The 25,587-nt window shown below is 44.0% G+C and overlaps 1 protein-coding gene across 4 annotated transcripts in view; it reads right to left on the bottom strand.

Moving 5' to 3' along the window:
- Positions 1 to 7,978: 7,978 nt before the first annotated feature.
- asic2 (acid-sensing (proton-gated) ion channel 2) overlaps positions 7,979 to 25,587 on the bottom strand; it is a 337,257-nt gene continuing 319,648 nt past the window's right edge. For all 4 annotated transcript variants that reach the window (XM_031571281.2, XM_042708081.1, XM_031571271.2 and 1 more), the window contains exons 5-11: positions 20,916 to 21,066; positions 19,510 to 19,566; positions 12,272 to 12,425; positions 10,881 to 10,972; positions 10,690 to 10,769; positions 9,939 to 10,007; positions 7,979 to 9,655 (exon numbers count right to left, since the gene is read on the bottom strand). In XM_031571281.2, the coding sequence (XP_031427141.1) occupies positions 9,554 to 9,655; positions 9,939 to 10,007; positions 10,690 to 10,769; positions 10,881 to 10,972; positions 12,272 to 12,425; positions 19,510 to 19,566; positions 20,916 to 21,066 (705 nt within the window). In that variant the 3' untranslated portion in view covers positions 7,979 to 9,553. The remainder of the gene's footprint in view (positions 9,656 to 9,938; positions 10,008 to 10,689; positions 10,770 to 10,880; positions 10,973 to 12,271; positions 12,426 to 19,509; positions 19,567 to 20,915; positions 21,067 to 25,587) is intronic.

Below are 25,587 nucleotides of genomic sequence, written 5' to 3'. Positions count from 1 at the left end.
CATTGTACATAAATATGGAATGTTTCATTTTACAGTGTTTAATGAACTTACAGACTTTTTAAAATCAAGTGCGCAACTGAAAAAAAAGGTTAACATGAATGTCCATAGTGTACATTCTAATTCTCTTGTGCCAATGACAGCACGTGTAGCATTCGATCCATCTCTTTCTGTCTGTCTCTCTCTTTTTCTCTCTCTTTCTATCTATCTATCTATCTATCTATCTATCTATCTATCTATCTATCTATCTATCTTCCTATCTATCTATCTGAATGGATGAGGAACTGGTGGGAATGCCTGTACATTGTGATGCTGCAGTGTCCTTTGTGTCCATACAAAATGAACAACCACAGCAGAGCTGTAAATATGTTTATTATAGGGAAGAAGGGATTTTGACAGGACCATAGTGTCCATAGTGTTACTGTGGACTTCCTTATCATGGGCCGTTGTGTTTGTGTGTGCGTCATGGGAATATGATTTGTGATGATCGATATGCACACTGGGACCTTTGCCCACAAAGGACAAACTTTGACGGGAAGACAAAACTAACTGATTCCATCATCTTTCTTGGTGATATGAAGCATTTTTAATGGGTCATGCAAAATAATTAAGCTTCACATCTACTTTACATATCATTGTGAAGATGCAAGTGAACATAGAATAAATATGTGATGAATACATCTGATGTTTTTTCTGATGAAGGCGAGTGTGTTCACTTTAAATTAGAATTGGTTGCGGTTGAACAACAGATATCTGACAGAGGACGACTTGGCATGCGGAATAATCACGGGTAAAGTGTTGAAAGTAAATTTGCAATCAGCCACTGTTGGTTAATATATTTAAATTTCCTACATTCAAGGTAAAGTTGGATTGAAGAAAGTTCTCCAAAGGCAAACTTTGAAACCACCCACTGGCTTCATGACATTTACCATGTGAGCCTTAAATAGTCATTTCACAGGAATAGTTTGCATATTACGTAAGGCATATCTTGACGTGCAGTTTCTTTCTGTAAGGTTGGATCGCAGACATGTCTCTACACAAGACAAGATGAATATCTGCCCAGCATGATTAGAAAGACAAAGAGCAAATCCTTATTAGAGTTAGTTCTTCATTTAATAAGAGCAACATGGAATTATGACGGTGTACAGACTTTTCTTCCCTTTCAACCCTCGCACGCAACCAGATACATTCAAAGACACACACACATACACGAACACACACACGGACACACACGAACACACACAGACACACACACACACTGAATATTTCATTACGCTCTTCTGTGAACAGGGAGATATGCCAGCAGCTCTTCTTCACTTCCATGACTTGCGAACACAGAGGGGAGGGAGGTGTGCTTATCTCTTTTTTTTAAACTGGTTTGTTTGTTTGCGTGGGCTGTTTCCTGATTTGCTGGGAGGTTGGCTGTCACATCTCAGAGGTGCGATCACAACCCCCCTCTACTCCCAAACACACACACACACACACACACACACACACACACACACACACACACACACACACACACACACACACACACTCATCTCCCACCTCCACCCAACCTTCCCTCTTTAGCAATTAACTTCGGAGCATCCTGCCAGGCTCCAGAGGCTGCTCCCAGCGAAGACAATTAAAACGGACGACAATCGATCTTATTAGCATGGCTTTCTCTACTGAGGAACAGAGCTCTATTAGGGAGGCTGAATGGTAATGTCAGACTACACACACCCACGTATATTCATGCACACAAACACACACACACACACACACACTGATTGAACATATGTGCAATATCCATTCCCTAAACACATGCATACACATGCACACAATCAAACACACACACACACACACACACACACACACACAATCACACACACACACACACACACACAATCACACAAGGTCTGATTAACTTTCTCTGCCATTTAAAGTCCTGAAAATGGAAAACAAGCATTCATCTCCTTCCTCCTGGAGACTTTCATCTCATTAACTAATTTGCTCATTTGTCTGTGGTTCCTTCGGTGGCAAGGGTTGGAAGAAGGAGAGGTCTGTGGAAGGAGGATAATTTCAGCCCATTGTGTCGTGGATCATTATGAAGAATTACCGATCATCCCCAAAGGCCACCCTTAATAACATTTACAAAGTCTCCGCTGCTCGTGGTTATCACAAATTATAAATACGGCCTATTTTTTGTCTCATAAATGCCAAGTCTTACAAGTGTGTTTAGAGTTGTTCATTTGATTTGCTGCTTCATTTAAATAAGCATCTGGACTGAATATCTAAGGGGACGTTTAGTGTAAGGCGACAGGGAGACGGTAATATTTCATTGCCCAGAGGGTGCGGCCGGTGACTGTGATTAATACGGCTTCCCGGGAGTAATAGCATTTCTAATACAATCCAGAGTGGTCGATAATGATTACTCAGTGTTCCAACTTGTGCTGCCAGCCGCATTCGCAAATGTGTGGCCAAGCCATCCACGCATTTTAGCAGAAAATCACCTCCGTTCCATGGCGTTGGACTATCTCCACTAATGCGGAGGAAAGGCCAATAAGCCCCTTCTACAAACGAGTTGCGTGTAAAAAGCGGCTCACAACTTTTGATTTGCATGTTAATGAGAGCAATGATGCAAGAAGATGTCATCCAAGGATCCAGGGGGATTTGGGATGCTCGAGAGGAGAAATCAGCCTTGGGGAGAAAAAAATCCCCTGCAATCCTCCATCCAGTCTGTAGGGGGCACTAGAGATCTTATGACAAACTAACTTTCCTATCATCTGCTGATTGAGATGGGAGGGAGGGGGGTATAAGAGGTGAGAGTTTCATTTTCAGCTTTGTCTAAATTATTCAGCATTCCCCTGATTCAATAATTTACCATTTACTATCAATATTTGCAGTGAAGGATGCCGCTATCCCACTCCAGACAGAAGTTAGCAGGCAAGACTTGTTGGTTCACCTTGATTACATGCCCTTCTAGCCAGCACCATATAACCTTCAACAATGCATCCTGAAACATATGATAAAGCTGCGCAGACAGCCAATGCTAGACAGGCTTTGTGCTCGGCAGACCACAAGTATTTTTTAAAAAGGTGTTCATATTCTTCATGTTCTTGGGGACTGATGTTTCAGTTATACACAAGGGCAAGGAGCTGTACACAAGGTACTTCTGTGAAGGCCACCGTGCCAACCATGTATGATAGAGGAAGGTACAAATATTTCTTTGAGAAAGGAAATTATAAAGCAACACAGGTCAATAGGTGAAACCCCTCACATACTGAGGACACAAATCACTTAAACTCAACCACCTCAACCCCCCTCCCTTGCCGCACTCATTTGGCCCATACTATGGTCAAGGGTACTATGGACACTTACAGAGGGAGACACTAAGAAGGGCACTACTTTGTATAGTAGTAAAGGTGAGTGATACATTCAAGCTTTTGGTTTTGAATATTATAAAACTGACTTCTAACAACTTCATACAGCATTCTGAACCTAAATACCTAAATAGACCTAAATAAACCCTTCAGTCCTCTCCCCTTTGGCTAAAACCCTTCAGTCCTCTCCCCTTTGACTGAGCCCTTCAGTCCTCTGCCCTTTGGCTGAAGCAAACTCCTTCTCCATCCAAATGGAATAACCTGTCAACGTTTGTTCATCAGCCAAGGATATTTCATGTGAGATGATTACAGAGCCCAAAACGCTGGCTCAAGACTGGGCTGTCACTCAAAGCTGGCCCACAATCTCTCTAACATCACATTTCCTCCTGCCTCTTTGGAGCCTGGCCACAGTCAAGATGACTCGGCTCTTGAGTGTTTTTATTTTCCCTTCATCTTTCTGAAATGTGTTTTAAGGAGAGGGCTAACCAGGGCCCAGGGAGCCAAAGCACTGGGCTCTCTCCTCTAAACACCTGCCAGGCCTGGCCACAGCTTGCTCCCTCTGTGTGGAGAGTAAATCCGGTGTGTTTCTGCTGCTTTAATGAGGTCATGAAGTGACGGGGTAAGGGGAGGAGAGGGTTGTCTCCTACGACGCTTGTGAGAGGGAACCAGACATCCTTCATAAACAATAGTGTTCATTAGCCTATCCAGCCGTTTGAAAAAAAGAAAAAACTTAAAAAAGGGCCATTGATTTGTGCAGGCCTCATTACACCTACAGTGAAGGGAAGCCTATTAGAAAATGCACAGAGGCAATTCAATTAGCCGTCAGCCTCTCTTGTGCAATAAACACGAGCGACAAGTGATTGAGAACGACTCGGCCCCGGGGTCAGTGCTGCTCAAACAGCAGCTTATACCGACCGTCTACTCGGGGGGGGGGGGGGGCTCTCCTTCCTGCCCATGACAGTTTGTTCTTAGTGGAAGCTGTTTCTTGGACGATATGGAAATGGTAACAAAAAAAAAGGTTGGCTGAACATTAATTTAATTTTGAAAAATTTCTAATCAGCCGAAATGGATTCACTGGAATAAAACGTGTAAAGCTACACTACAATTCTCCCAGTTCCAGGGTTTTAAAATGTATTCCGCAGCTTAAGACTTCATTAGCTGGTTTGACTTCTCAGCTTTTGTTAGGATGTAAAAATGTCAAAAGAAGCAGTCACACATCATTGACAGCAAAAATCAAACCCAATAATTCTGAGGCTCGCAGACACATGTTGAAAAGTCAACTTCAGGCACCTTCAGTTCATACGCTGTCTGAGTTGAATTCCTCCCTTCAAATCTAAAATGTATTTCTTCAACCACTGAATCAGCGTGAACTCAGTTGACATGACTTTGATAGTACAGCATCACATGTATATATTCATAATTAACACAACAATGCAATCTATAAATAAAGGTTTGGCTTTGGACTAATGAGTAACCCTAAGAGGCAATGACTCATGAGATTTAGTTTAGAAGTAAAAGTGCAGTTCCATGGTGACATAAGAGGGGCTGACCTCAACAAGAATTAAGAATTGCGTGCTGGAAAGGGAGGCCATGCTCATGGAGTTACCTGAAGCACCGTTTCCGTGCATAAGCGTGTCTTGAACCGTGAGAGGAAGTAGATTCTATAAATATCTGCGACGCAACGTTAGCGTGTTACTCCTGCCAGTGCTCCACTTTAACAGCGTGAGTATTCTTGCCAGGGAGAAAGCACTGTGCCCAGGTCTTATCAGCCTCCTCCTCCTCCTCCTCCATTGTTTTGAGCTCATGTCTCTTTTTTGGTTGTTTGCATTAGTCATAACCTAGGTTTCTCTGTTATCATTGCTAAACAGATCTGATGCGCGCACACGTGCACACACACACACACACACACACGCACGCACGCAGACACACACACACACACACACATGCACGCACGCGCACACAGACACACACACACACACACAAACAAAACAGAAACAAACACATGCACACAAAACAATAAGCAAACAGTCAAAAACACACACACACACACACACATACAGTATGCACGCCACAAAGAAGAAAACCAGCAAGAAGAAAAGATACTTTGATTTATTCACATTAAAAACACAGATGCATAATGTCATGAAAAAGCATTTTTGCAGTCACCATTAGTAGCGCTGTCTCCACACATACATCCACCCTAATCAGCCCTCCCCACCCTCTGCCCATCTTCAAGAGAAGGAAAAGGACAGGGGGAAAAGATGGTGAGCCACGCACAAAGATATTACACACAGCTTGGCCACAGTCGGGGAGAAAGACAAAAAAAATGAAATATACAGAAATAAAGACAGACAGAGAGAAAGAGACACACCAACAGAAAGAAACAGATACAAAATGTGAGAGAGACAACAGAGAAGAGAGAGAGAGAGAGAGAGAACACTGATTATGGCTGAGAAAAGAGAAAGACATTGACAGCCAGAGAGAAGGAGGAGATGACAGGTGGAGAGACACAGCAGAGAAAGAAGTCAAGATATCAAATCAAATCACAGGACAGTTTGTCATCACTTTACTTGCACTGCATCCCATGCTGGGCTCTTGAGCTCCATTGCATTAAAATAAGTTTCCCACTGACACGGGCCCGAAGAACAAACAAACAAATGTTTACCAATAAAAGATGAACAGTATGAATCATAGTACCGGTATGTGAGCATGTCTTACATGCGCAAATATAGAAATGAAATCAACCATTCAATTTCCAGTTAACCAAAAAACAAAACAATGAAACTTCTTTCCATATACACATACTCAAAATTTAGAAGTACATTGCCTATTTGCCTTTTTGAGTTGCCTCCATGTTCCACTGAAGAGACAATGACACTATGAAGTGTGTTGCCTTAAAACCACGAGTCTGGAGCCCATGAAAGCCCTGGTGTCCTGACTCACTTTGTGACTGCTAATCAGGCACGGCTGTTGAACAAAGCTGGCGCGTGGCAAACAGCCTGGTGCCATTTTCTGACAAACTAGGAAACGATGATTGTACCGAACTCTCTTTTATTACGTCTTTTAATTGGCACTGCAGGGATCTCTCTCAGTAATGGGGGAGATTGATTCCATGCTTATCGAAGTGTAAACAAGAAAACACCTCCTTCTATCACTAACACACACACACAGACACACACACACACACACATTTGAGTACACTCTAAAGGGCAGAATAAAAAAGAATGTAATTGATACAAAACACCATTATCATTTTGGAGTGTTATGAAATTAATTTCTTTTCCAGCTGAGGAAAGGACGTGACAGAGCCCACGTCCACATTTTGAAGACTAGCTCCAAGCTGAGGGGCAACTGACACCAAAAGCACAAGCTGAGGGGCAACTGACACCAAAAGCACAGACTGCATTTGGATCAGAAAAGCCAATAGATATCATCAACCGAGAATTCACAAGGTCCAAGTGCACTTTTGAGAAAAACGCAATCGAAAATTCATGATCAAATAGCCACCGTTCAATGAAATTAGTTTTCATGTTATTTAATTATATTATTTTATATTATTTGATGCAAAAATTATAGATTTTGACGATATGTTTGTATACCATATGGCATAGAAAAATGGTATGGGTCTGTCTCCTCAGTCTGGTTAAGGCTGCATGGCTCAGGACCACTGAAGCAAAATATTTTTCTGTGACGTATCAAGAAATGCAAGTGTGTCCTCTGTGTGGGTTTTGTTGGAACAGCTTAAAAGTATTTTGGTTCTTTTAGTCAATGAATATTTACGTTTCATTGACAACACCTTTTTCTGACCTTAGCTACCATGGTAAAAAAAAAATGCCGTTAAACTTTTCTCATATCTCTGATTGTAACCCATACACATCCTACATGAAGTCCCACAGTGTGTGTGTGTGTGTGTGTGTGTGTGTGTGTGTGTCTGTGTCTGTGTCTGTGTGTGTGTGTGTGTCCCAGTGTAGCCTGTGTGTGTGTGTGTTTGTGTGTGTGTGTGTGTGTGTGTGTGTGTGTGTGTGTGTGTGTGTGTCCCAGTGTAGCCTGCCCAATTCCAACATATCATAGCAGGATGCTCAAGGGAACACATGCTTTCAGAAGGAAACATCTGCAGGTATGTTTGTCATTTGCACACAAAATTGCACTTGGACAGTGCGCTGTTATTGGTTGATTTCTGTTCAACAAACTGAGCTGACATTTATGGAGAGCCCAGGTGGGAAGGTTGGTCCTCATGTGGAGACTCTCAGCCCTCAGTCCACTGTCTATGCAGGTGTGTGCTTTCTTTCTGCTGAGCGTGGCTCTTCTCTGAGGCTCTGAAACGAAGCTATGAGTGTCTTATAGTAAAGGACTAATGTGTTGACAGTTGGCAAAAGTAAAGTGGGCTATGTTTATGTCCAGAACATCCACAGTGGAATGGATGGCATATCCCCCTAAAAAGCTGTGCGGGACAAAAGAAAACATACTGCACATGTCGATAAACACTTAGAAGCCATTTAAAGGGAACAAAACCCCATTGTATATTTTTCATGAAATAATAACAACATCAACAATAATAATAATAATAATGTTTCAGAACAATGTGCAGAGAAGCCACCTAGTTCCTTGCCCCCCCCCCCCCCCCCCCCCCTTACATCACTTCTACTTGGTTCTGGTTCCTCCTGAGAGTTCCACATGAACAAGGAAATAAGCATACATCACTTCCACTTGGTTCTGGTTCTGCTTGAGAGGACAGTGCTGCCTCGGGAGCGATGCTAAACACTGTAACAGGGTTGGCTGCGCGCCTGCAGAAGAATGATAAAAGCCTTTAAATGTTGCCATGGGGATACTATAGGAGGACTTGGGAGGGATGTAGGGGAGGAGAGGGCCTGTATCGCTGCCCACTGAAGGCTATCTGCTACTGGTTACAGTTACTGTTTAATGGCAGCTCTCTCAACATGCCACTCACAGTCAGTGGGATTACTGTTTTAATGTCACTCACAGAAAAAAAAGTACGATTTGTTTCTTGCTTTAAATGTCACACATGTTTAAGTACAGAAGCAGTTAAGTGCCATGGCAACTGGTACGGTAAAATGACTGCACATCATTGACATTCAGCGTTATTGTTTTTTTTGTTTCGTTTTTTTTACAAATTTTTCAATGAAAATAAGTTCTCTGAAAAAAAAGAAATTGAAGCCCAAAGCATAATCAACAGCAAATAAATACCATCACACATGTCATAATCACACTGACAACTAAAGCTTTGCTTTATAATCCATTTGCCACAAAACATCTCCATTTTTGGACAAGCCTTAACTGTGTAGAGTTGGGTGGACTGTCACTGCAAATGCCAGGCGTCTCTTTTCTACGTTACAAAATGGCCACCATCAAACCTCACTGACCTCTGACCTTTGTTGTCACGAAAACAGTGTCAGAATGAGAAGCCTTGTAAGAGTGTGGGGATAGAGACTAGAGCCTTTACAAAAGGAGACTGCACAGCATATGGCTGACAGACAGACAGACACACGTCATACAAAGAGACACACTCACTCACATACTTAAATCATACACATACACCATTACATCAGCCCCAATGCAATCAGAACAAGAAAACTGCATTGTATCCAAAAAACTGACACATGCAAATTTTTGACAGTTTACCAACAATTTCATTGTTTTGCTTTTCTCTTTATATAACAGGTATGGCAGTAGACTTTGAGATGAGAAGTGTGAGATCATGTCCTGTACAGATTCTGTTCTGCTCAACATCCACTGTATGTCTATTTAGTTCATGGTCCGTATCTTATAGATGTTTCTGTACACAATGTTTGGCACTGTTTTCATAAGCTCCATGAGAAGGTCACCAAACGTGTTTGTGGCTGCGTGAATGTGTGAAGCAACGGCACGGCTTGACCGCTCGGTTCCAAAAGACCCTCTGCAAACCTCCTGCAGGCTCAACGAAGCTCCATATGTCAGAGTGTCCTTATGGGAGAGTCTGTTAAGAAGCAGGGAGGGCTGGGCACCATCTTTGTCCTTTTCCCTCTCCCATTGCTCTTCCTCTCTATCTTCCTCTCTCTCTCTCTCTCTCTCTCTCTCTCCCTCCCAGAGAACCCAGTCCTATCTGCATGGAGGAGGAGGAGGAGGAAGAAGAAGAGGAAGAGTGTCTGGGTGTACGCGCTGGTGCCACCTGCTGGTGTGGAGAAGTGGTGCACTCAGCAGGCGATCTCCTCCAGGGTGCCCAGTGTGGTCTGCAGAGGGACGCTGACCGTGTGGCTGATGGTCTCCGAGTGGTTCACCACGGGGTCACATGTGCTCTGGATTCAGCATGCATGTAAGACATAACCATACAGGGACATAAGACATGAAGTAATGTCAAAATACAAACAAACAGGCTGAACCCGAAGGTACACACAGGTTTTGGACGTACAATACTGTATATGCTCAAACATATTTTCAGTCAGGTACAAGGTACTTTGTTTTCATTTTCTCCCACACACACACACACACACACACACACACACACACACACACACATACCTTGCCACTCACATGCAAACAAACACACACACACACACACTCTCTCTTTCTCTCTCTTACCACATCCTCTCCATGACTCTCCTCCTCCTCTTCCCGGCTGAGCAGGTCCAGCAATCTCTCCTTCACCACCTACGGCAAACCACACGCGGTGCCACATGAGGCTCCTCCAAACCTTATTACCACTCATACATCTCTCACAACTGCTCACGCAGGCCTCATAAACATGTGAGGAACACTTGGCAATGGCACTGAAGGTCTCACTGGTACACAGTTGGCCATGCAGCAATGGTAACGCGCCATCTCTGGTCCAAATGTGGTCCCGTGTTAGCGCTTCACATTACAACTTATCCTTATTTCCCTTAAGGGGTCGTAGAGAGAGATGGGTTGTCGGATGTAACCTCTATTAAATCTTACTGTTAATGGCCATTAGCCGTCAAGTGAGGGGATGAAACTTTTAATGCGGCTTCAAATGAGGCTCTGAATGACAAGTTTATGTTCAGCGGTCGTGTTCAGGTTGGCTGAGACACGCTGGGGGATGGAGGTAGGATGTTCAGGGAGGTCACTTTATGATTTGACTGTCTAGGTATTCCTGGACTCTTCAAGTCACCAAGTGGAGAAATAAGCCCTTCACCAAAACAGTATGAACCCATTACATACCGAATTAATTGGTTAATAGTTTATTAGTTATTGGGGGAATTCATTTGACCATAGCTGCTTGTTTGTCTCTCTCTCTCTCTCTCTCTTTTATGTGTGTGTGTGTGTGTGTGTGTGTGTGTGCAGAGGTTCATTAAAAAGACGGAGAGCTACTGACCTCATAAGCATAGTCGAACAGCTCGAGGATGGTCAGTATGCTTGCACCAATGAACAGTCCCATCTGACCTCCAATGTCCCCTGTGATTGAGAGAAAGACAGCGAGTGAGAACGATAGAGAGAGATAGAGTGATCACAAAAATGATTAATAACAATATTCATAAACAACTGAGGGAACGTGTTTCAACCCACCCAGCAGACCTGCCACCTCGTAGGCCTTCTTCTGCTCGATGGTCTCATAGTTCAGAGCCTCGAAGAACACGTCCAGTACCAGGATATTATCCCTGAGGAGGAAGGAGGACAGACAGATCAGTATCTCTAAGAATGCACAGAAACCTGTGCTGCATTACAAAGGTACACACACACACACACACACACACACACACACACACACACACACACACACACACACACACACACACACACACACACACACACACACACACACACTCACTCACACACACACACACACACACACACATACACACACACACACACACACACACACACACACACACACACACACACACACACACACACACACACACACACACACACACAAACTCATTGTTATGGACACTGATCAACATAATACATTATTATATATTCACATATAGTTGGTTATGGTCAGACTAATAGCCCAGAAATTCAATTTATTTGACACTTCTTAATGCAACTCTTCAGTTTTGTAGAATGCTCTCTTATAAACTGGAAACTTTTCCATTCCATTCCATTTACGTAATACTTTTCAACTGCACTGAGTCTGAGAGCTGCTACCTCAATTTCGTTGTACTTGTGCAATGACAATAAAGATATTCTATTCTATTCTATTATGTGTGTGGTGTTGTGTGTGTGTGTGTGTGTGTGTATTTGTGTGTGTGTTTGTGTGTGTGTGTACCCATGCAAAAAACATATGCATACATCTGTTTCACAGCTTTATTACGTGTGCATGTGTGGGTGTGTGCATATTGCTATGTGCATTTGCATTTGTGTTTCAAATCTCCAAAACAAAACTGCATCCAAAAGACATCTGTTGATCAGCATGCCATCATGTTCCTCAGTCTTCATTTAGATGGATATCCCACAATCCTTCAAGTGAGACTAAAAGAAAATGAGAGGCTGTCTGCTTCCTGTTTGTGTAATGGAGTACGTGGCGCCCGAGCATCCGCGCCACTGCCGAGCATATTCCCAGACGCACCGCTCTGCCTGCGCCATGGACAAATGATCAAACTTCCGACTTTAAGAGGGAAAATGAACGAGGCTAAGGGGATTTCACTCGATAAAAGTACTGAATACTAATGCCACCATTACCCGCCTAGCAGCATCTACCGCGATAGAGAAACATTCATTAGCACAGCAGATTCGGTTCGTTTGGCAGCGTTCAGCTCAATGTCTGTTGATCTGCTTGGTGTTAGCGGTGGGATCAGAAATGCTGAGAGTTTGCAAATAAAAAAAAAAGTTTGTAAGCAACAGTAATTACTGGCTTACAGATGCATATAAATACATGAAACATGCAAACAAACAAACAAACAAACAAACAAACAAAAAACTACTGCATTGGAGTCTTCCATCAAGACACTTACGTGATGTACTTCTCCGAACGGTTGAACTTCTTCTCCAGGTAGCGGGCAGAGGTCTTGCTAGGGATTTTGACCATGGAGAGCTCCTTGTTGTAGCGGGTCATGTTGCAGGGAGCTCGACAGATGCAGTTGCTGCTCTCTGCTGCTGACAAGGCAGCTACAGGAGAAGGAAACAAAATGAAAATGGTGAAAGGGGGAAGGAAAGGAGAAAGAGGTCGAGAAGTAGGATGGAAATGCTTGTCAGCGTTTTTGTAAAATGTAAAGAAACAGAAAACACATCAGAAAAGAAACACACATCAACACGCGTGTTCCAATGCCAAACACACATCAGCACCCGTGTTCCAATGCCAAACACACATCAGCACGCGTGTTCCAATGCCAAACACACATCAGCACGCGTGTTCCAATGCCAAACACACATCAGCACGCGTGTTCCAATGCCAAACACACATCAGCACGCGTGTTCCAATGCCAAACACACATCAGCACGCGTGTTCCAATGCCAAACACACATCAGCACGCGTGTTCCAATGCCCAAAAGGTTTCCAACAGAGTTTTATACAAGAGGCTGTGCGTGCGAGGGCTGATATGATGATGTCTGGGGACTTCACAGCACAGAGCAGTCACAAACACACACACACACACACAGATATGCACACATGGGTACACATGTACATACGCACACACACACACACACACACACACACACACACACACACACACAGATATGCACAAATGGGTACACATGTACATACGCACGCACACACACACACACACACACGAACACAGTGCCGTCATGCCTCTTTGTTTTGGCCACAGACTCAGTCACTCTCATGCGTCCTGTCTATTTAAATTAACATTTGACTATCGAAACTATCAAGAGAAAAAAACACTTCACCAGTTGAAAACAAGCCTCCCAAAGTCATTCATTATTAGTTATTAGGGTAACTATCCCCTCCTTTACACACCATGTCTCCCTGAACTGAGCCACGTTCTCCGCTTCTACTCCCCTATTCTTACTGCCACCAGAGATGTAACCATAGATATTGTGTGTATCCTGGCCTTCATTTTTTGCTTCATTTTTTTTGTATAAAACAGACACAAAGTCCTTTACCTACTTCACACGATTAATAAATTCCTTCTTACTTGAGCGCACTTGAAGTGGGAGAACAGGAATCAAAGTTTTTTTTGTGTGACTTTGTCTACATTAAGAAATAAGATCCACCTTTTAACGTCCATGTGGGAAAAAAAGAGCTATTTGTAATTCCACAGGAGACACTGCTGCGTAATCCGTCTGTGCCTGTGCCTTCATCTCCCCTCAGGAGGCAAGCGGGGGATCATTGACATTCATCAGGCTGTCACGGCCCCTAGTCATGTGCCCATATTTAACACTTCCTCCTCCTGTCCTGGGTGTCTGCAGGGGCTCAGAGAGGAGAGCCAGTAATGACACTGCAGTAGTGACAACACTCATTGCCTCACACACACACACACACACACACACACACACATATATATATATACTATATATGTGTGTGTGTGTGCGTGTGTGTGAGAGAGTATGTATGTTTGTATTTCATTTTGTATTATATCTGAAATATACATTTAGAATCTGTCAAGACTGATGCAAGTTCTCTTTTTTCGTTTCGTTCGACCTTTGGTTGTACAAGGATTCAACATGGCAGAATGAATGAATGAGCTCTTTAGAGTTCTTCATAGCACCCCTATGCCTGTGCGTATCTGTGGCTGCCATTGTGATGAAAGCTGTGACTAAGGCAACAGCTTTGACTGAATCACCAACTGACAGACGAAAGCTCCGACTGCTCTTGCTGCTAGGTGAGACTCGAGCCCTGGATTCGGCTGTGACTGTGGCTGCTGTGCTTATGATTACAACTGTGAATATCTCTGAGGCTGCATCCGCCATAGGGGAGGCATGTTTCCTTTTAATCCACCCGCTCTGTGTCTGTCGTTCCGCTGTGTTCTATCATTATCGCCTCATTCTGTTCATCCTTATTCCAACAGATGGCTTCTCCCCATGCCCTTCACTCTCTCGCTCTACCTATCGTTTCTTGATTTCTGCCCCCTCCCTAAAAAATGATCACTCCATCTCACCCCCTTGATGGTCCCTCTACCTGATGTTTACCCTGAAATATCTCCTCTATCTTCATCTCTCTTTTTCTCCATATTTTCTACTCCTCCTCCCTCTGCCACTCAATTTTCATCTTTTCCTCATTCTCTGTTTCCCCCATCTGTCTCCTCTTGTCTCTTTCTTAATCTCTGTCTCTCTCCATTCTTGCTTTCTCCCTCCCTCCCTCTCTCTCTCTCCGTGGGGTTTTGGTAATATCCCAGCAGAAAGCACAGTCACGCAAATGCTGCAGCAGGAAATCCAATATGGCCTCGGCGTGCTCTTCCATTTTCATTTGAATGTGGCATTATTGCAATCTAGTGGGGGGCCGGCCCAGGCTGCCCATTAATATCCCAACCTGCTAGCCCCACGTCACCCCACCCCACCCCACCCTACCACTCTCCCCTGCTCCCTCTATCCCCAAGCCTTCGGTATCATCTATCTATCTCTCCCGCCTGCCATCCCCGTCCATTCGTCTCCGTAACCGTGCTGCTGATCTCGTCAGAGTCGTGTAAACACCCACAGCCTGACACATTCATGGAGCCAAGCCACACATCTCCTACTCCCCCCCCCCCCCTCCTAAAAAACCAACATCAACAACAACAACAACTTGCCCCCTCCCATCCCATCCCACACCTCAACAGTGTCAGCAAGCCTTTAATTAGAATATTTACATTCGCCCAATAGGATGTGAAGTGATTCATTCATCCGGATGCCTGCCGCCCGCCGCCACCGCCTCCTTCTGCTGTTGCCCAGGCCCTGCTTCACTCGGAGCAGATTCACCACCTGGTGATGAACGCCTGTTTGTATCTCTCCTCTTATATCTTAAGTGACAGTTTAACTGTCACAAGAAAAAGAAAGAAAATGTAATTGTGATCTGTATTGATTTGTCTGACTAGAATAGACTGGTATTTAATTATTTATTTACAATTTTTTTTTTGTATCTGTTTTATTATTTTGTATTTAGTGTTTTTGCATTGTTGTTTTCTCTACACATTACAGCTACCTTGCCAAGATGACTTCTGCATACCTATCTTTTGGAGCAGCTGCCGACAGGTGGGCAAGGCAGGCTAGGGTACACTAAGTCCTGCCAGAGCAGTCCGCGGCAGCTGTCCCCCATTTCCAAAGCAGCAGGAGCCACGCGCATTTCCATAACATCACACAATGATTTTCCCTAGCCCTGCGCCCCGTGTCCCTGTTAACAACACATTTCTGCAAGTTTCCTTCAAGGTGGAAAATCATGGTGATGTGGAAACTTCACAGGGGGAACTTTTCAAAGGCGCACCCACCACCACCAAGTATTCAGCATGAATAATTTGCATGAAATTATTTTAATTATGCTGTTGTACTTGTGTGTGTGCCTGCCGGTGAGCCCACGTGCACATCATTTCGTGTTTATCTGTGTGTGTACGTGGGTGTGTGTGTGTGTGCTCATCTGTACCTGTTTACAATGCATCCACACACTGAACAGTGAATCACTTGTGCACGTGTGGAAAATGTCCCCTTGGGTATGCGGTAATGTATTATATCTTCAAAATGTTGGCATCATAAAAACACCCTGCAAATGTTTTACAGTTTTACAAGGGCTAGTGGTTCGCCTAATTTGTACCTAAACAAACAAACAAACAACCTCAGATAAAAACATGAGACCAGACGGGAGCCATGCAGGCTCACACAGACCCTGCCACAGATGTGCTGCAGGCCCGTGTCATCACAGCGCTCATCATTATGGCTAGCAGCTTGATTGCTGAGGCCGCATAGCTAATCGCTAATTACTAGGGACTCCAGCCAGTGCCTCGCTGCAGGGGTGCTCCCCTGGAGCAGATGTCAATCAGCCTGAGACCGGGGTAAATATTAACACCAACCTCCAGACCCTGTGGGCACCACGCTGTCAAATTCATGCTTAGTACTTTACATTTTAAATATTCAAGTGGTTTGTATACATTTAGTGCGGTGCAGCTATCTGACTTGCATGATGAGCTGTTTATGTGATGCTAGCTAGACCTTCAGATGGTGGTAAATGCATGACGCCAGTCAGAGGCAGAGGGGAGTTTGGATTTTTCAGTTGAGAGAGCAAGTGTTGTTGGAGAGGGAGGGCTGGAGTCTTGTGGTGCCGTGCGGGGGTGTTCTGCAGTACACACTCGATATTGTTCTTGCCATTTGCAATGCAAATAGGTAATCAAGCAAGAGGAACCCTCCGGCGTGTGCTCAGGGCCAGCTGCAGGGTGCAAGGACTAAGGATTCGCAAGGGGACCAACATTCATACATGTAACTTGTAACTTGTACATTTCCTAGTGTTAGACTGGCCAGAGTTACAGTGATGCAGGCATGGACGGACATAATAGGGAGAAGCAGAGTCGAAAGTAACACTTTTTAATTTGGTATTTTTCAAAGAGATTGCACAAGAGCGAAAGCCTATATTTTATGTGGCATCCATCGATCAAATACAGTTCCACTTACAAACCAAATGTAAATATAAAGTAGGATATAATCCTGTAGGCCTAACGTATGCTATACCTAGGTTGACGAAAGAATGACAATGTTGGACTGTTAACGGGATGACATCCTGGGGTGGACAGTTGGATTCACAGGGTGGGCAACTAAATTCAACATCAACTGATAATGTCCAAATCCTACCCGTCTCCCATAATGTCGGCTGCAATTGCAACTTCGCAACACAATCATATTTGACACTATATTATTTTAATTTGATGCAATCAAAAACTGTCAAACTGCACCGGGTAGCAACCCTACATGTGAAACTGAAAAAAAGAATGGGCTACTAAAGTTTAGCCAGGAATAAAACTAACCGTTATAGCTTATAAACGCACATTTTTCATGCATTTAGAGACGGAAAGGACCACACAAAAGCATTTTTCTGTTGCTATCTAGACATCCTATTTCTTACATACCATATTACAAACCACTTTTCTTTCATAGCCTATAGGCCTATACTGCAATGTAAAGCCTGCAACAGCGCAATATTTTAGTATCAGAGCAGTAGCACTACGAGAAGAGATAAATCCTATAAATCATTTATTTTTCAGCGTCAGCATGGTTTTGGTGAACAGAACTTATGAAGTGAACCCTAAATGAAGTGAATAAGCTTAACGTTAGTAAAGCTTAACGTTGGTCAAGGTTGCTTGCATTTACTGTCATATTGAATGCGAGACGCGCTACATTGTGGAGAACTGCAACTGCAGGATACTTTCAAATTGGCTGATCGCCATGATGTGACAATCAAAAACAGATCTGCTATTCCCTGGATGTGATTTGGAGGGCAAGGCTCAGACGGAACTTTCACGGAAAATGAAACATGATTGGATGAAATCTATTTCCTCCCCACGCTGTCTAATTCCCATAAGCAGTCATTGTGTAATTCACCACAGGTTAATGAAACATACAATATCATTTTTGGCCTACTTCTGTTGTTGATTTACTTGTTCTGGTTAAAAAACAAATGTCCTGTTTATGGATAATTTTTGTTTTGTATGAGAAATATAAAATTTGATAATTTTCAGTTTGTAATTTACCAAATTTATTTAAATAAAATTCTCACAAAGTTTACTAGACAAAAACTGGCAAACATTTTATCAGCACCCCCTTCTGCCCCTCCCCCACTCCATCACAGCCCCCAACCCCCAATGTGCACACACACACACACACACACACACACACACACACACACACACACACACACACACACACACACACACACACACACACACACACAGAGACACAGACACAGACACAGACACACACAGACACAGACACAGACACAGACACACACACACACACACACACACACACACACACACACAGACACACACACACACACACACCTGCCCACACACATGCCTGCAGACACACGCACAGCTTAAAATTCCAATAAACAAACTGGAACAGTTGTACCTCAGGGAGAGAACAAGTTAAATGCTGGCACAGCAGTAGGGGGGAAGGATGAAATCGAGTGTGTGAAGCAAATGATGAGAAGAGTGAGGAAGAGTGTCTGGAAAGGGAAGGGAGGGGAGGGGAGGGGAGGGGAGGGGAGGGGAGTTATATTAAGGGTCCAGTTATGAGTTAATTTGAATTGGGCCTACAGTCATGGCAGCCACAATAATGAACACATCTCCAGCAGAGACCAAACGGCTTCTACAAGGACCCATGGCATACATATGTGTGTGTGTGTGTGTGTGTGTGTGTATGTGTGTGTGTGTGTGTGTGTGTGTGTGTGTGTGTGTGTGTGTGTGTGTGTGTATGTGTGTGTGTGCGTGTGTGTGTGTGTGTGAGAGACCCACAGAGTAAAAGAGAAAGAGAGAGGGGGAATGAAAGAGTGAAAGAGCGAGAAATGTGTGTGTAGAAGAGTGAAACATGACTGTCTGTGTAAGTGACTGTCTAGTGTGTGTGTGTGTGTGTGTGTGTGTATGTATGTATGTATGTGTGTGTGTGTGTGTGTGTGTGTGTGTGTGTGTGTGTGTGTGTGTGTGTGTGTGTGTGTGAATGTTTTTGACAGATAGACTAATACACCATGCACATCCCTCTGTTGTGTGCTACAAAGCAATGAAGTATTTGGGACAGAGTGGAGCCGTCAGAGAGTAAGGGAGGCAGGGAGGCAGGGAGAGGAACAGGGCGCAGCACACCACTGCCTGATGGTGCTACCGTGGGAGTGTGTGTGAGTATTCATAGACATAGACTGAGGGTGTTTGTGTGGGTCTGAGAAAAAAGGGGTGTGTAGCTGAAAGCAACTGTGTAGAATATTAGAGAAGGAAAGAGATGAAGAGAGAAAGTGAGAGAGAGAGAGCGAGAGAGACAGAGGGAGAGAGAGATGCATGTATGTGTATGCATGTGTTTAAATGTATGAATGTGTACCATTGTTTAGGTAAATAGAGCTGGAATTGGCTGTAATAAATCTGGATTATGTTGTGATTTAAAAATCTACAGAAAGGGCTAGTATGTATATAGCACACTGCGTGCATGTGTGTGTGCGTGTGCGTGTGTCTCTGTGTGTGTGTGTGTCTACGCGTGTGTGTCTGTGTGTGTGTGTGTGTGTGTGTGTGTGTGTGTGTGTGTGTGTGTGTGTGTGTGTGTGCACGTGTGCATATGTAAGTGTGTGTCTCACCGAGAGCAGGCTCAGCGCAGTCCTTGTACTGTTCGGGGGTGCAGTATGGTGAATCCCCTGCAGAGAACGGAAGGAGAGAGGGATTGAGACAGAAGAAGGACGAGGAAGAGGAGGAGGAGGAGCACTTATTCTGTCCTCACTTTTTCAAGACAGCTTTTCTCTCTCTCTTTTATTTTTTCTCCTCTGCGGACCACGCTCCTGAATTAATGATGGGCTTGAAGCAAACTAACAGCAAACTGCTCCAAGTTTTGGCAACAGCAAAGGAGCTAGAAACTTCAGGCTGTCGGGCACGATGAGCAGCGCAAAAACAAACAGTCTGCAATATGCGTAAGGGCCTGTGTTGCTCGTGGTTGTTGCGTGTGTCTTCTCTCAGCTAATCAGAAAACATGAGAGAACACACAGAGAACACAAACAGTTGGCGGGGGGAAAAAACAGACTGACGGTCTGTAATTTTTTGCCTGCTGTTTTGTTTTGTTGTTTTGCTGACCTGTAAAAAAAGACAAAGCTCATTTATTTTCCAAACTTTTTGTTCCCCTGACATTTGTGTTCTCCATGTTTCTATCCAACACACACACAAACACTCAGAGGTACAGAGAGAGAGAGAAAGAGAGAGAGAGAAAGAGAGAGAGAGAAAGAAAAAAAGAAAAGAACACAGCATTGTTTTCATGTTTACAGTCTGTATTTGCAGTGTTCTTCAGGGTTTCGGGACAGCATGGATTTATTCAACAAGACAACTACCCCTTTGTTTTCTGTCTGTCCGGCACTTGAGGTGGAATAGTTTCCTCTGTATACATGAAAATGACTACTTGTTGTGTGGTCTCTAGAAACATTTGCTGGAGAGGTAATTTGAATTGACTTGCAGGCAGCCTAAAATAAAAAAAAAGCTGGTTATGCTAAGTGAACTGTTCATTAAGCCACTGCTTGCCCGCGCACATGCAAAAGAAGCACACGTAGACGTTCACGCATAACCATTAGCTGATAATTGGGAGCGAGGTAGCGGTACACAGTGTGCCATTCCAATTAAGGCTAACAGGGATTAGCGGAGCCTTAATAAAACACCATGGGAAGAGAACGGAAAGCGTAGAGGGAAGGATTGACAGAGACTGTTGGAATATATTATGTTCAGCACGGATGGTGTGATGTTCATCAGTGACTGCCAGGACAGACACGTTGACAGACATGTTGAAGAGGAGTGTAAAAATATGGAAATTAATATGGTGCATTTCTGAAAATGACTAGTGGTTAATTTCCCCTAAAATTGCATGTACAAAATCAATGAACAAGTGAACAATTCCTTCGGGAGCAGAGGAATAAACCATGGAGAGAGAGAGAGAGAGAGAGATGGAGAGAAAGATAAGAATGAATGGTGCAGAGACTGATAGAAAGAAAGAGTGAAGCCTACTTACCAGGCATGTGCACCATCCTGCAGTTGCAGTTCTCCACAATGTAGCGAGTCTCGCATTCAATGCGGCAGGCCGTCACGCTGTACACCTGGAAGAAGCCCGAGTCGTGGGGCTGCGACACACACTCACCCCACGGGGGAGGCAGGTACGTCAGCTGTCAACACACAGGGAGAGAGAGAGTTTAGGCTGAGACACAATAACACACACACACACACACACACACACACACACACACACACACACACACACACACACACACACACACACACACACACACACACACACACACATAAAGACAGACAAATACACACACAAATACACACACACACACACACAGAGACACACTCACATACACAGACAAATACACACACACACACAACAGTTTAAAAATACAAGGCAATACAACAATCTTTGTAGGCTTGTGCGTGTGTTGTGCACTGGATCATCCTGTAGGTCAGATGGGAGTGTGGAGGTGTAGCTGTTCTGCCTGTGTGCAGCCTATTTACTGCTATTCATAAGTGCTACAAGGCGAGACTGCCAACACACAAGGAGAGATAGAGAGATTAGGCTGAGACACAATATCACACACACACACACACACACACACACACACACACACACACACACACACACACACACACACACAAACTGCTATTCATAACTGATACATGGCGAGAGACCACCAGCAGGCACAGCAAACAGTTCCCAATGTTTAAGCATTCAACGGCCTCCCCTACAGCGATGCAGAATCATTTAAAGGAGAGAGAGAGGGAGGGAGGGATGGACAGGCAAGGAGAGAGAGAGAGAGAGAGAGAGAGGGAGGGAGGGATGGACAGGCAAGGAGAGAGAGAGAGAGGGAGAGTAAAGGAGGAAGAGAAAGACAGAGATAGAGAAAGAGACAGACAGACAGAAAAAGAGAGAGAGAGAGAGAGAGAGACAAGTGAGTGGATGGATGGTAGAACCAAGTAGACCATGACAGAAACCCATCTGTCCTGGCACCGTAAGAAACAGTAACTAAAGAACCGCAACCATAATGCAAAATTAAGAACAGCATGCTCTGGGTGAGTGTTATGTGCACTGAGGATCATGCTGAAGAATGGGAGGGGGAGGGGGTTCAAAAAGTAAACGCTTTTCTTATCAGAGCTGATGTCTGCTAGGTGACTTAATGTGCAGCTTGGAATTGAAAGATAGGATCTCTTCCAATAAATTCTGAATTAATGCTGGCTAAGCTTTTAACAGGGTGATCACCTTCAAAACACAATAAAATAGAAAAAAAAGAAACAACAACCAAACGCTCCTGATTTTCCTGCTGCACTGCAAGTCCCCGGAGCAGGCGGGTCAAATGAATCCATAAACCAAATCACCTCCCCGCACCGACACAAGTAAATGAAAGCCCAAATCAGTCTCGTTAAAATGCCACTACTCTGCCCAAGGCTATGAAAAGGCTACCTGAGCCCTTGGCGGAGTGTGTAAGAGATCAAACCGCATGCTGCCTTTCTCTGAAATAATTAAATTTATACAACACTCAGGTTCCGTCCCCCTCCCCCAACACCGCTCCACTACATCAAAAAGAGAAAAAACACTATTAAGAAAAAAACACTATTTCAGCATTCACACCAGAGCTAGCTTAGAGAAATCTCTTCTTCTACTTCTGCCATGCGGCGCTGGGCAAGTACATACACCCCCCCCCCCTCAGGCTCTCCTCTAGTGTCTTGGCTGGCGTCTCCTTTAACACCGTAATTAAGTGGATATGACTGCTAACGAGTAGACCCCCCTGATTAAGCTCCGCAATTAAATATTCAGAGCTCTCCTGAGGTCCACATATACCGCCGCCACCGCAAGGGTGAATGTCGGACACATCTGGTGTCATTTCCGTCCCAGTTCTGTTACTTTTGAGTCTTGAGTCTTTGAGACTCCAGCTAACGATTCACCTCAGCCAGGATGCGACGAGGTGGCCTCACACATGGAAGAGGCATAAATAATCAAATAACACAGAAAAAAGCAAAGAAGATCTTATAAGCACGCCCACCCCTGATGCCGACAGCCTGCAAACTCTGCAGGACGCAGGAGACATGTTTCCAGACCATGAACTTTTAATTTGATATCTCGTCGAAACCCAACCTCCATCCTTTTGGAGAGCTGCGCGGTGTGCAAAGTTACACCCCAGCCCAACTCGGGCCCTCTTTCCTTGGCTTGCCGTTCGCTTTGGACTGAGTCCAGCCGACAATCCCAAAAAATATATATATATATATATATATATGAGTGGCTCATACAACATAAATAGTTGATGCAGCACTTCAAACTAGACGCTGTACATGTACAGTCATGAGCCTTGCCACCGGAACGAAAATCTATTCCCCTCACGCGCTGGTGTGCTTGCTTGTGTCCATAATCCTGTTTAAATGCAAGCTGTGATCTCAGGGTCAAGTGACTGAGGCGACCACTGCCACAGTCCACTTCCTGTGCAGCAGAATGCCTTTTCACTCCATCCTGCTGATGTTGGTGTCTGCTTGATTGCTTCCTTGCTTGCTTGGTCGGGTTGCGACAACGTGACCCTTAACGCAGGGGTGAGGAAAGACTCCCCGTCGAAGCAGAGCGAGGAAACGAGTAGAGGAACACAGTGGGGGGAAGAGTTGGCAGCCATTCTCTCCAGTCCACTGCACCCCCAGCCCTGCTGTGCTGTATGGACACAGAATGCTAAAGCAGCGGTGGGCCGCCACAGCCACATAGCCAGGAGGACGCAGGCTCGCTTTCCCTCTCACGCAGAACACATCCGGGGGCGCAGTGATGTGGCGTTCGTGATAGGACTTGACTTCACGAAGGACCCATCTTCCATCTCGTTCCTTTTGTACGCTTGGCTTTTTTTAAATGTGTTTGCCCGTTCGACTGTGGAGCAGCACAGGGGAGGGCTGGAGCTCAAAGGAGTGAAGATATCTTATTGGTAGGGCCTACTGAACCCTTTTTTGTGACTGACACACTGAAAAAGACCAATGATTACACAGACATGAAACACACTATGTTGAAACTTGGACATTAGCTTAGGCAAATAGCTAGGCTTAGATGATCAATTATGTTTACCTTCTATTATTGGAAATACAGTTTATTTGATTGATGAAAATAAAGTTGTCATTGTATCCAACATTAGAGCTTTTTTAATTAGCCAGGTTTGTGTTTTATGTGTGCTTATTTCTGCCTTTAGCACCAATTATAAGCACCTGCCTTTCAGTTTAGGTGAAGAATAAGTGACCAGGCTACTCGTCTCAAAACTATAGGCACATCTCAAACCGCTATGTGCAGGCGTCCTCTGTCCCTGCTCCTCAGTCTTCCAGCCCGGGACCCAAAGAAACGTTCACAGTGTGACATCATGAAGGATATCTAATTTATCTAATAGCTACCAGAGGAGATGAGGAGAGAGGAGAGAGGAGAGAGGAGAGAGGAGTAATGAGTGAGGAAACCCAAGAGCATCCTATGTGGAGGACTTTTAAGGGGATGGGTCTTCTGTTCATGGTTATAAAACATGACATGTCCTTTTGGAGCCAAAAAGCAAAGATCTCTGAATGCGTGAGATATAGCCCAAGGTCAAAAATCCCCCTCCCCTTCTTCCGATGCTTTCTTCACATCTGTCAATCTACAATTTAAAATAAGATGTAACAGTTTATGAATGAAAATAAAAAAAAAGAACAGATCTTCATATGTTTGAATTATTATCAAATATGCTAACTTTAACAAAACTGAATTATCACCAAATATGTCAACTTTATTGAAACTGAATTATCATTAAATATGTCAACTTTAACGGAACTGAATTATCATTAAATATGCCAACTTTAACGAAACTGAATAATCATTAAATATGTCAACTTTAACAGAACTGAAATTGATGAATGTGTCACCTACAGGATTGTACATTCATGCACGTCAGGAACGAGAAAAGCAAATGACCACTTCTCCTTCACAGGATTTGTTAATGAAGATTTCTAGTGGATTTCAACAGCTGTAGTACGGCAGGGCTTCTAACTAGGTCAATATTGTCTGCAGTTTCCACAGACTTGACAACAAGTAGGCCTAATTAAATTCACAGTTTGTTTAAAATCATTGAAGCTTTCCTTCTTAGCATGCTGTTTTAAAAGGTTGATTTAGATGAATATACTTGCTGGTGTGCCAAAAATATTGATGTATACCCATATTCAGCGAAATAATTACACTGCGTGGGGGGAGGGGGCATAGCAGCGGCGGTTAGTGACATACCCTGACAGTTTTAAGTGTTGTAGGCTAAATATCTGCGCAGGGGGAGGGGGCGTGGCGGCGGCGGTTACAAACATGGGGTACGGGACTGTAAATGGTTTTGGGACCACTGCCTTACGCCACTGACTAGGGCCCGTCATAATAGCCTGCACCTGGGCCCGTCGTAACTACGTTACGCCACTGGATCTCAAAGTCCTTATTTCTTATATGCTGTATATAAGGATAAGTTTGTTAAGTCTAGCAAGATGTGTTTGCTGACTACGTTATGAGTTGTTATGTTTGTGGTTTTAACAAATTAGCCAAATGACTAAATCAATAATAAATACAATTTCTCTCAGATGCCTTATTGGTTAGCTTACTGCTCAATACGATTTCGCCTAAATAGCCTAAATAGATCCAGATCTATTATGCAAATAGGAAGTACCACTGA

Source organism: Clupea harengus, chromosome 1 (assembly GCF_900700415.2).
Source record: "Clupea harengus chromosome 1, Ch_v2.0.2, whole genome shotgun sequence".
In the NCBI taxonomy this organism is placed as follows: Eukaryota; Metazoa; Chordata; class Actinopteri; order Clupeiformes; family Clupeidae; genus Clupea; species Clupea harengus.
The sequence above is the reverse complement of the archived record's forward strand: the minus strand, read 5'-3'. Positions and strand labels throughout refer to the sequence as shown.